The 12,676-nt window shown below is 40.9% G+C and overlaps 2 protein-coding genes across 2 annotated transcripts in view; both read left to right on the forward strand.

Annotated features, from left to right (window-relative positions):
• The window catches only part of sv2a (synaptic vesicle glycoprotein 2A), a 51,066-nt gene extending 46,809 nt beyond the window's left edge, over positions 1-4,257 (forward strand). The window contains exon 13 of the mRNA XM_085803636.1: positions 268-4,257. Coding sequence (XP_085659762.1) covers positions 268-451 — 184 coding nt within the window. The 3' untranslated portion in view covers positions 452-4,257. The remainder of the gene's footprint in view (positions 1-267) is intronic.
• Positions 4,258-5,217: 960 nt separating this feature from the next.
• bola1 (bolA family member 1) lies at positions 5,218-6,383 on the forward strand. The gene is made up of 2 exons (XM_085803637.1): positions 5,218-5,263; positions 5,799-6,383. Exon 2 carries the CDS (start codon positions 5,860-5,862, stop codon positions 6,310-6,312), a length of 453 nt encoding a protein of 150 aa, XP_085659763.1. The 5' UTR covers positions 5,218-5,263; positions 5,799-5,859; the 3' UTR covers positions 6,313-6,383.
• The last annotated feature ends 6,293 nt before the right edge of the window (positions 6,384-12,676 follow it).

Consider the following 12,676-nt stretch of genomic DNA (forward strand, 5'->3'; position numbering starts at 1 on the left):
AAGCAGCTTTAGATTTTAGGAGATGTGGCTCCATCTTGTGGTAAGATAAAGTCACTACATCCTCCACAGTCAACATGAAAACATATAGTTCTTACATTAATATCAGTTAATATCAGCAAGAAAATGGCTGCAATTTATGATGATATTCTGCCGCTATATTACCACACTGATTTCCTCCCATGGTTGCTTTACTCCTTCATTAAATATGATCAAATGTTAATGAAAAAGGAACTGACTCTTTATGTGTTTCTCCTCTTGTTCCCCCAGAACCACAGCGTTTGGCTTCCTCAACGCCCTCTGTAAATTAGCAGCCGTGTTGGGCATAAGCATCTTCACTTCGTTCGTTGGTATAACCAAGGCTGTGCCCATACTCTTTGCCTCGGGGGCACTTGCGGCGGGAAGCTTTCTGGCTCTCAAACTACCAGAGACGCGGGGCCAGGTGCTGCAATAGTGTGGCGCCAACAGCTTTCCAGGGCAGGGGGGGGCAGAAGAGTTTTCGCCACACTGTGATCGAAAAGCTCAAGAGCCCCCCAGATCCTCTCCTCTAACCTCTCCCCCCATGATTACAAAGTAGAGTTTGTGCACATAACATGAGCAACACAGATCTGCTGAGCTGTAAATATTTGCAATTGGTGATTATTTGAAAGGTCCCCCTCCATGTTATAAAGATATGTGGAGCCAGAATGAGCTGAATACGACAAATTCTTCATAATGGCTTAGAATTGGTGCCAATGAAAACGTGAGGAAAACTTAATGTCAAGGTGTTTGGTGTAACGTAACCGACTGCTGTGATACAACAGTGACCTACATTTGATTTGGTTCCCCCATAGAAAATCCACACAGCTGGGGTTGGAGGTCAGGTCATGGGGGCTCTTGATGATGAGCCATGCAAATAGACTCATATAGACTCAAATGACCACTAGCCATTGTTGCAGAGTTCTCTGTAGTCACCTCCATTCTTCTGAGCAAATTCAACTCACCTCTCAAGTCTTAAATACGTTGCCATTGTCGGACGTAGAATCAAGAATTTGACATTTTATGCCTTGATTTGAAGCATATTTGACTTTGACGCGACCTCTCTTGGCTTTCTCTTTAACAAAGACCTCTCCTCATTCTTTATCTCCCAAAGGTCTTGTGTTAGTGTACAGACTGCCATTTTATAGATAATAGAACATTCCAGGTTTGCTTTTGTTGTTGTTAGACTGCGATGAGATACATCAGATTTTTTCCCTTTAAGACGTCATTTTTTAATCACCTCCGAACATGTTATGAGATCATTCAAGTATAAGTCACCGTCATGATTGCCATTCCATCACAAAGACCAAGCTAATTTGTTGAGATTTGCATTCAAAGCACAACCATTCGCCAATGTAAATGTCCCTAACATTTTCTTGACTTGATGAAAATGTTCAGAATCTCACTCTCAGTCATCATTTTTCAACCATACTGTATATCCCTTTGTAAGAAATGCCTTTTTAGTACCTCTCCTCTCCAACTTACAGTATGCCTGTCTCTTATAAACTATGTTTTGGAGGGTGTTATGCATGTCACAAAGTATGTATGTAACATAATGAAAACTGAGAGTACGGTATATACATACAACATGTAGCCTAAAAGCATTTTGGACATGTTGCATCTGCTTACTGACTGACATAATATTTTGACCTTTCTGACCCATAAAAAGACGACATAGTGTTTTTATGCTGCTGTTGCTAACAGTGATACAATAGCACAGACAAGTCTTACCCCACTCACCTTAGAGCACATGCACAAGATAAATGAAAATATTCCTTTATTCTCCTAAAATCACTCTATTTCATGTGAAATCAATCAAGTATAAAAAGAGAAAAGGTTACACAGAACGGCTTCTCTTTTGGTTTTGATGGTTTGGTGCAGGTGCAAAGTGTGATAAGCGTGTAAGAGATGACAGATAAACTATAATCTAATTCCTTGTGTGAACTGAATGTTTATATTAATGTGAGTGTGGTTCTTAGTGCAATATTGAACCTCTCTGCAATATTGAGATTTTATTTTTTAATCCACTTATTTATTTTGTCTTTTACCATTTTCATATTTGGCAAACTGTATCTTATTGGTGAACGGACGTGGGGTAGTTGTCTAATATTGATAACTGAACATGGTAGGATATCACACTGGACACGCTCAACCTGTTTTTTTGCTCTTGGATCAAGAAAGTGTGAAAGAAATTTACACCCAAAGTAAAAACAGCAGAGTTGTTCTATTTTATATTGTCCTCATTTGGAATGGGCACAGAACATGTTAAACAGTGAGGATTAATTGCAGTTGAGAAAGATTATTCTGCTTAATGAGGGTATGAGTTTGGAGTGCACTGGGACCTGGAGTTTACTTGTGCTTCATAACACAAATGTAGCTTGATACAACATGTGATTCACCTTAGAGAACTCACTGCCAAGGGCTGATTGTCATATATCCCACACAAATAACAGCACAGAGTGTCAGCAAACATCGTTGCCACATTCCCCTGATCTAGAAAAGTAAGAGTGATATGTTCACAATTGCATGATAAAAGAAAAATAAATAAAAACAATCATCGACATGTCAAATTACTAAAAAAAAAATAGAAAAAGGTTTTGTCCAAACTGCCATTTTGTAGGATAGCAGCCATACGTAGACTCAAGACAGTTGAAAAAGTAGACAACCCATTGCACTAAGTGTACACTGTCGTACATGCACAATTGTGATAGCCTTGCTAGAAATTTAATGAAGAAGCAGGGGAGCATTTAGCAAGAGCACAAAGACCAAAACCTACCAAATGACAACATTGTGAACATGAGTGCAGTTGTGAACATAGGTGCTTTGAGCTTTGATGACCTGCCCCTTACACTTCACCGCCTCACTCTGTCTCACACTAATCTAAACTTCAAATTTGACATCTGACCCCTTATCTATGAGTGTGCCATAGATACCACCTCTCATTAATTATTGCCAAATATTTTGTATGGCCTGAGTTTACACATTACACCATCAATTCTCTGTTATAGATATGAATATATGTAAATACAAATAACTATAGTGTAACTAATAAGATAGCTCTTCAAACCTTCTGACCCCTGGAAAATACAATATATTGCAGTCTGTCTTTGTAGGTTTTCAGACACCGGTCATGTTAAACAAGAAAAACTGGACTCATTGTTGTATGTGGTAATTAAGATTTTATTTTCACACCTCATATGAGAAACTTATCTTTAGGAGTCCAGGTACTCTTGTTTTAAAACTGCAAGAGATAATGGCTTTAGAAGCCAAAATGGCCAGCAAGTCAGAAAGCAAAATTTGGTCCAGATTCCCCTGTAAAAGCACATGGATAGTCTATAAATGCACATTAACTGTACAGATATAAAAGCATCAGCAGTTCTATTCTCTGTATGTTGTCCTGTATCACCCATTGAAATAAGAACAACGATGTCAAGATAACTGTTGTATTTGTTCAACATGGAATGCTGTTAAAACGCTAACCTGTCTCAGTGACTCAATTCAGGCTCCGTCCAAGTCAAGATTGTCTCTCGTAGAAACATATCTTAGCTTATGTTACAGGGTTTTTTTGTATAATTAACTTGTTGCCTGAGCGACCGGCTGTTGTGAGTGCAAAAAGTTAACAGAGCAATAAGTGTTTGAGTAATTGTCTCTAATTCTCTCCTTTGAAGCTATTTGGGAATTGGAGCACATTACTATGCTGGCCTTGTCCACTAAAAATGCTGAGCGTTGGCTTAATAATGACACAGGACTAAACAGCTAACATTCATATGTACTCTCTGAAACAACCCTAGTTCTTGAGGCTTTTGTCAATAAGATTTCATTGCCATTAAATAAATGTAACAAAAAAAGATTTATCACCTTGGTCATTGTACTGTGCTGTAGAAACTGTAGTTGATTGTTTGTAAGTATAGAAACTGTTTGTGGAACCATAAAAATATATTTAAAAAAAGCTATAAAAAGAAGTGTAAATGAACAATGATGTATGTTGTCTTTGATTTTGTGCATTTTGTAAATGAGAATGACATATAAGTAAATACTTCAATGTTAAATACCAGTTATGAATCATAGTTAGCCTAAATGTGACAACAGCAGTTCTGTTAAAAAAGGTGTGTGAGATTTTTTCTTATATTTTGGCATTGTTGGTTTTTGATTGGGTTTGCACTTCATTGTGCAACTGACCCTTTGGAATCACAATGGATAACAAAGAACCATGAAGAATAAACAAGTGAAAAAATATAAAAAGTAGATCTTTGTCATTTCTTTATGTCTGTAAAAATATTGGTTTTATAAAGGCTATTCTTGTCAATAGTTTTAGATTTTTTCATTGATGTTGCATGTGAAGTAGGCCTACCTAACTACCTACATTTCGGCCCACTATTAGTGTATTAGTATGTGTATTAGTGTATTAGGATGTTGTGGTATATTTTGATGTCGATGCTGATGAAAAGATGACCACTCTGACACGTCTTCTTTGTAGATGGTAAAAAAGAGTTTATTACAAAAAAGATGTAGTGTCAAAAAGCCGAATCCTTGAGAAGCCTCTATAGCCAATTACGAGACCTCTTTCTCCTTAGCCAAAAGTCCTGACCTTATAGCCTATACTGTAGTATGTTCTAAAACTCCACCTCTCTAAACTTAAGGAATGAGTATTTAATCAATAAGAGTCAGCTGCCACACTGAGTGGTACAGTAGCTGACGTCATCAGTTACTTTGGACCTCCTTTTCAGACAATGGTATTTTATGTAGCCTACCTTGAACTGTCTGTTTATCTATAACTGTCATGCACTCAAGACTCAATCATTCTGACAGTTGATGTCCAGCCTGTGTTATAACGTCCGCCCTCACAGTTAACCCTAAGGGTAAATTACTTAACATATTAGGAGGTAGAAAATACACCACAATGTACCTTCCTGACAGGAAGGTATGCTACATCATTCTGGCTTCTGCTTTGAAGTTTTATCTGAAACATAGGACTTAGGTCGAAAGTTACAGAGATTCAAATGTGTAAAACAACCAATAAAATCATTGCATAGTATTTTACACTTTTCTTGGTAGCCTACTTTTTATTTTATGGAGCATTTAAAATAGCAAAAATGTAACATTATGTAGATGATGTAACTTTACTTGAAAGCAAAGCAGACGTACTGAGAACGACAAAGTGCTTAAAAAACTACAAACCCCAGGGTAAGTAGCCTACGCACACTTCCGGTACGTGTTACGCCACAGTTCCAGAGACTCCACGGACAAGGTGAGCGGCCAAAATCACTTTACAGCTTTTAGCAAACGTCAACTTCTTCAGTTATAGTTGAACAGTATTATTAAACACTTGTGGTGGTGTTAAGTTTAACTGAGCTGCCTGTGTATTGTCGTCTCTGTTTGCTCACGTAGTGGATGCTGTTTACGATGAAAGCTAACCGTTAATGCTAGCAAGCTTATCCTGATGTAAACAGTCAGTATAAGACTAAATAACATGGACAGACAGTGTTGTAAATTACAGCATGGTTTGTCCTTGGCAGGTTATAAAGGCGACACAACACGACGAATTTTCCCGTTGTTATTATTGTGTAGAGATGTGTAGAGAGGGAGTTTGTCTGCTTTTAGCATCATAATGTGAACAGAATCAAGGTGTCTGAACAACGTAACTACCTCTTCTCTCACCGAACATACCTAAACATAAACACAACCAGCTGTATATGGCTACTGATAGAGAAACTCCAGTGTAATAGGCCGGCATGACAAAGCTTGTTCTCTAATATGAATATCTGTCCTATCTTTTTCAACAGATTGTCATCTATATTCATACCCACCTTGCTCTGTTGGGTGGTCTCCAGCCACAGCCTCTTGATGCTGCCCAGTGTCCTCCGCTGTGCTCGGCCCATCTCCATCAGTCCTGCCTTAAACCGGCCTCTGGCCCACTTCACACCACACATGGACCCAGACCCAAGCCGGCCTGTTGAGAGGGCTATCAGAACCAAGCTCACCGACACACTCAAGCCGGACCACTTAGAGGTACACAATGAAAGCCACATGCATGCCGTGCCCCCCGGTTCTGAATCCCATTTCCGCGTCCTGGTCGTCAGCTCCCAATTTGACGGTCTGAAACTGATCCAGCGCCACCGGCTGGTTAATGAGGCTCTGAAGCAGGAGTTGAGTACCTGTGTTCATGCACTGGCTATACAAGCAAAAACTCCTGAGCAGTGGGGAAGCAACCCCGCCCTGGCTAAGAGTCCACCATGCATGGGAGGATCGAGGGGAGACCACACGATGCAGGAGAAACTGAAGGCAGGACGTGAATGAACTGCTGGACTATGAATCAGTGTTGGACTGCAGTATGAAGAATACAGGTGAATGCTGTAACAGAGATATAAGGATTCCTACTTCTTCCCTCTCTGCTCTTCTTTCCTTTTCAGTTTTATTCACACCTCATGGATTCAATAGTGGATATTATTCTGTCACAGATTTCAAAACAAAATAGAATTTATGAGACTTTTCAGTCATAATAAAACTGTCATTGTAAAGATTAAGTTTGAAATTGTATTGCACGTACATTCTGCTGTATCAACTGGTGCCACATGGCTGTTCAACAAGTACACTACAGTGGACAACAAACACTTTAAGTCCATAGGACATTATCACAACTTTCCATCACAATGGCAAGGATATTGTCTAAACAACAATGGTATTTTCTGAGCCATTCAGCATTTTGTAGGTTTGTGTATATATCAGCACAAACCTATTTGCATTGTGAAGCTGGAGGGGGTAAAAGTTGAACTCAGTTACAGTGTTCTTAACATAACTAGAAATACAATATACAGTAAACAATATAGACAAATCTTAAGAATCAGATCTTTGCTTTCATTTAAAATATAGTATCAGTTATGTTCACCTTCCATATGTACATTGAAGGAGCTGTGGATTGTTGAAAACAATTTGAAAACATTTGCCTCTGAAAAATGTGAAGGCTTACTTTTAATGCCACGTACAAGATTTATTATAACAAGCATTCTCCACATGTACAGCATGTTGTGCTTGAAGCAAATGAATCAGCAACAAAGGGAGCTATAGTCACAAAGAATTCTTATTTTATGTTTTGAGTGCATAACTGATCCAAAAACATAAATGAGTCTCGTTTTACATTCTTATCATGGTGTTTTCAAGTACACCCTCACCAAGTCAGTAAGGCTTGTCTGCCTGTTAACAGTTTTATGAAGTGATTTAGCTTGGTATCAGTGCCATAGTTGTGCCAAGTCCTTTTCTAAAATCTATTTTAACATAATTGGACAGGAATTAATGCCTATGAAATACCTGTGACTGAAAGGATGATGTCAATACCACTGACAAACACATGAGGGCAGTATTTGCACAAACTAAAGGACAAATTGAACGGGGTGAGAGAGCTGGTGAATACAAGATGTCTTCATTATTCCCTTTAATAAAGTTGCACATCAGTTAGTCAGTTTTAGTTTTTCAGTCAATATCTAGTCAAAGAGAAACACAAGCGACTTAAAAAGTACAGGAGTAACTGATTTGTTATAAATAATATATTTATTAGTTTAAAAGTCAAACTGTTAATCCAATACCAAATGTTGTGACTCAGAATAATGATTACTATGGGATACAAAAATCTGAAAAGTAGTCTTAGCATTTATATTTGTTACAGATAGCATGTAGATTAATTAATAGTAGCCGACTATACTTTAGTTTGCTCCTTGTCTCAGCTCCAGTGATTGGTTGAGCAAACCAGAGGACAAAAGTACAAAATGTTCGGTAGTTTGCGCTTGTTCTCAGAATGACGCACTCCTTACTGCGTGTGTGGGTGGGCGTCTATTTTTGTCTTGGGGTTGTATGTGTCACTGTGAAGGTCTTCTTGTCCTTCCTTCAACCCCGATGACGGCCAAAGATCTCTCCTCAAGCGTGAGAGTGATAAGGCCGCAAATATATCTAAAAAAGAATGAAATAATCAGTGGTGGGAGTCTTTACCAGTAAGTCCTTTTCCCCCAGTTATCATTTATCTTCAAGATTAATTTGCTCCAGTAAGATATTTGTTCAGACCTGATGCAACACAAGGCTGAGATGACCAAATAGACCATAGGGCCAAAGCAAACTTTTAATGCTCTGCTGCAAAGCTATTCAAAGTTATTGTTAGCTCATAAAAGACGGGCCTTCGGTGGAATGTGGTGTCACCTCAAGGTAATGTGCGTCGTCTTCTACAATTATCCTCCGCCTGGAATTGACAGCCTGTCAGGATTCACAAAAGGCTCTGGTGAGGAGGGTGAACAACTGGTGTCACTGGTTTGGAAAAAGGAAAACAGTAACACAACCACTTTATGACCCCTGCTCACCCATTAGAGCCAGGCCTGAGGGGGCAAGAAGCAAGGCTGGGACTACGGAGGGGGGGCAGGGGCAATAAGCTGCGCTGCACTGCCCGGGGACCCGCAGACTGTCTCTGCCGATAAGATTTACGTGTCACAATTCCAGGTGCCGTTATGATGGAAAGGGAAAAGATGTCAAGTCGTCAACCGTGATGAGGTGGAGTGCAGGGACTTGTCTTGCACTTAAAAGCTTTTTACAGGCTGTTTTACATGTGTGTGTAGTTCATCACCTATTTAGTCTGTGGCAGTTATACAGCAAAATAACAGGGTCGGGCAAGTCACTGTAAGAGGTTGTGACTTTTTCTAACCAGAGGTAAAAAACACTAATGTTCTAATTGCTTTGTTTTTTTGTGCCCCTCTCCTTTTTCACACACTGCGTAGTGTGAGATCAGCAAATTTTTAACTCATACTTGGAAAAATATTGCTGTTAAGTAGCAGTTTACTTACCAAATTTAAGCAAGAAAAGCAGGTATTTGAGAGTAGCCTGCAGCCGTGCAATTAAAAACAAATCAGAAGAAGACGCCACTTAAGGTCCTTGTGAACCTCACGGGACAATCCTTTTGTGAGAAGTTCTTAAAAACAAAAGCTGGTCACTAGTTTGGTCGGCTGGACTTAATGAGACAATTACAGTCAGGATCCCACTTTCACAGCGACTGCAGGTTAGTGCTGTTCTACTTAGGTCAAGTATTGTTCATGAAATACTTGATCTATTCTCTCTACCCTGTGAAATTGCACAGGTGCAGTGAAAAGGGGCCGTTTGAGGAGGAAAGTGGTCGCATATGTATTTTTTAATTAAAATGATCCACTTAAGAAGTAAAATTATGGTTTATACATAAACAGAGGTTCATATAAGTATTTTTTATTTAGCAATTATTCTATTGGATTTAATTAATATAATTGTATTCATTGTCCACTGTATCAGCTCATTTTCACAAACATACAGGGTTGAACTATTGTGTCGTCAATACACCGTGCCCCTCCAGACTCCAGTGGTGATGGATTCGTCTCAGGGCCCAGGTCTGGCCCACACGACCCTGGAGGGTACAGCAGGTCAGTGGGAACCCACCTTGGCAGTGCTGCCTCTGCGTCACAGTCCGGGGACAGATGGTGCCAGTCTGGGCTGGGACCCCGGGCAGGGCAGGGTTCCCGCGATGAAACAGCCACTGATTTACGCTGCGGCTCCGGACCGAGGGGCTGGGGTGCAGGAGGCTCCTTCTGCGCAGCTGACCCCTGCTGGTTGCAGGGTCATCCGTCGGGAGGGAGCAGCGGGAGGGGTTTTTTTGGGGGGGGGCGGACGACAAATGGGTGTCTGAGAACGGGTGGTTGTGTCATCCCAGGGGACCGGCTTCATCCTCCAGCCCCCGGGTCAGCTGCAGGATCTGTGCAGCATGTGTGTAGGAAGAGCAGCCTGTTAAACACATTTAATCTAAACCCCCACCAGGAGCAGCCACCATTACATTTATCGTCTGAAATGGTAAATCTGATGTCACTGCTGCATAGGAACGGTGTGTCTCCAAGAAAACTGTCAAAGTAGCACGTTTTTTTCCTTGAAATCTCTGCAGTTAATTGGAATAGTTCAACATGTTTCACACTATAATAGCTAAACCATTATAGGAGGCAGCTCAAAATCATCAGTCCTAATTACAGTTTAATAATCACAGAATAGCTTTTAAAAGCTCTCATGCTGGTCTGGTGATTAATCTTTCGCTGGTTTCATGTTGTAAAAAAAAACAGAGTTGAACTTAAGGTGATGGTAATGGGCTATTAAGGCCTTTTAATTGGAACCCCCCCCCTCCCTTCGCCAGCTCTCTCTCACCACACCGCCAACTAATGAAATCAGTGAATAGCCTGCATGAAAGGGAAGGACAAAAGCAGAGATAGGCAGAATACAATATCCTTGTGTGGGAGAATTAGTTACACTCAGTAGTCTAAGTATTCAAAGCACAGAGGAAGAAAAAAGGGGGCTAGAGGGGGATTAAGAGAAAAGTCCACACAGGTGGGTTGCTGTGAGGGAGGAGGGGTCACATGACAGGACGTTACCTCGTTTGATAAACAACAGCCGGGGCCCACAGGAAGGAGGAAGGGAGTTATTTTATAGGCGGAATTAACTGCTTCACCACATCAGGTATTCATTATGGTAAATCTCCCAGGTGTGCCGTACATGCAAGTAAAGTCAAACATCTTAGGAGGTTGGATTTTGATGCAAAACAACTTGGACTGATAGATATTTGCTTTGGACAGTGAGGGTGAGAACTGAGGACCTCACAAACTGATGCTGAATTGCAATGGATTGGTTTTTATAAAAAATGCTACTTTGAATTATTATTATTTCCAGCTTTTTCTTACATAATAACTGGTTCAATCAGATGGTTAATGTGCACCGTCAGAGTAGAAGAAACATCTTTTCCATCATGACCGCGACCCTAAATTCTGAATTTATTTGGGTCGAAATTCAAATTATTTTTTATGACATATTTAGCGTATTTGATCACATTTTATATGATGTAGGTAAAAAGGTGAAAACAGTGAAAGTATTGTTTGAGACCACTGGGAGGAAATAAGATACTATGCAGTAAAGTATTTTTGTGAGAGTATGGTATCTGGTGATAAGTGAGGTCTAAAACATCCTAACTTGTCAGCTAGTTGTAATTCCTAAATGTACCTGTAATTTGCGGTTTATCAATTAAAACTATGGCCAGATTATAGAGGATACATTTGGGACAATAATCAGGATTGGACATGTCACTCTTTGTGCTTGTCCGGTCGTTTTCGCTAATGCTGCGTTCCAGGCAGGCTTTTGAAATCGTAAATTACAGCTTCAAGTCACAACTTACGACTTTGTAGCGTTTCAGGCAACCCACTCGTGTTTTTCCGACCTGTTTTACCGGTGAAAGTCACTATAACGGCCACTCGTAACTTCCGACCGGTGAACTCGTACCAGATCGAACTGGTACCACTTCACGGTCGGAAAAATACGAGTTTCATTGAACGCACCATAACAGTCCTCGTCGCTACGTCACCACATTCACGGCGTTCCTTGGCTGCACACACAGCCCTGCATGCCGTTCTCTCTCCTCATTGGATAAAAACTGTAGGATACGATAAATGTTTTCTCTTCGGCTCAGAGCAGAGCAGAGGGACTGAGAGACCCGTGTTTCAGTCCAAACACTCTATGTAAGTGATTGCTGTCGGAAGATATAACTATTTAAGACTTATATTAACACAAATATATCACTTACTTCTGCTTTAAAAGTTGTTTTCTGGCTCAATAACAAAATAACTGACATCCCAGACATCAATGTTGGTGTTTTCCCACATTTGAAACTCCAAAATTCCCCCACGTAGCGTACACATGTGCTCATCATACAGCCCCTCTGCAGGTCTGCTGATCCTGACTTCCTCCCAGATGACCAAAAAGAAGTAAGACGCCGCTGACGAGACGATTCGTGACAAATCAGCTGACGGCAAAGATGAAAAGTGAATTGTCAAAGAAAGTAACGTCTTAATCGTCCCTGACGTGTGTCGGCCTTTTTTTTTCGTTAATGTGTGTTTTTGTTCCCCTGCCGCAGCTCAGTCAATCACATGATCACAGCAGTAAGTCATGGGAGTTTTTCCTGGGGGTGTTAAAGCATGGGGCTGGTTAGTCTGGTTTGCGGGCCAGAGTGCACAGGCCAGGGCCTTAGCCCTAAGCCCTGCACACTCAGTTACTGACACGCACGCAGCTCCCCTCCCCTCCCCTCCAGGGCACTAACCAGAGGAGTGTGCATGTCAAGACAGATGGGTCACAGATAAGACTCTTTCAAGGCCTTCTCCCTGGGCTTCCTCTTTACCCTCTCTCAACTCCCTCTCAACCTTTTTTGCTCAGCCTCTGTGATCTTCCCACTCCCGCTCGCTAGCTTTGAACCTGTGTCTCATTCCTGTAGCACCCCCTCCATCTCCACTCGCTGTCAATCACATCGTTCTCTGTGCTTGCTTTGACCCCGTTTGTACACTTATACTCGTTACCCTCTGCCTTACGTGGCTTTGTCCTTATAAACTTCTTTTGACTTCTCGTCATCGCCTTCATTCAGCTTTTTAAAGAGCCCCTCTCAAGTGTAGCTGAGCTGAATGCGCTTCCTGTCCTCTCACTTGCTATAACGATTCCCCCCAAAAAATCTTCCCTCAGCCTCTCTTGGGCTCAGAGTTACTCACAGCTGAACCCTGACATATGACTTTCTCTGCCTCACTTTTCTGTAGCACTGTGTCTCAAGGATTACATTCACTTAACCCCCTGGAGCGCTCAATACCCT

This window comes from Trachurus japonicus, chromosome 16 (assembly GCF_045865225.1).
Source record: "Trachurus japonicus isolate A0001 chromosome 16, Traja_1.0".
In the NCBI taxonomy this organism is placed as follows: Eukaryota; Metazoa; Chordata; class Actinopteri; order Carangiformes; family Carangidae; genus Trachurus; species Trachurus japonicus.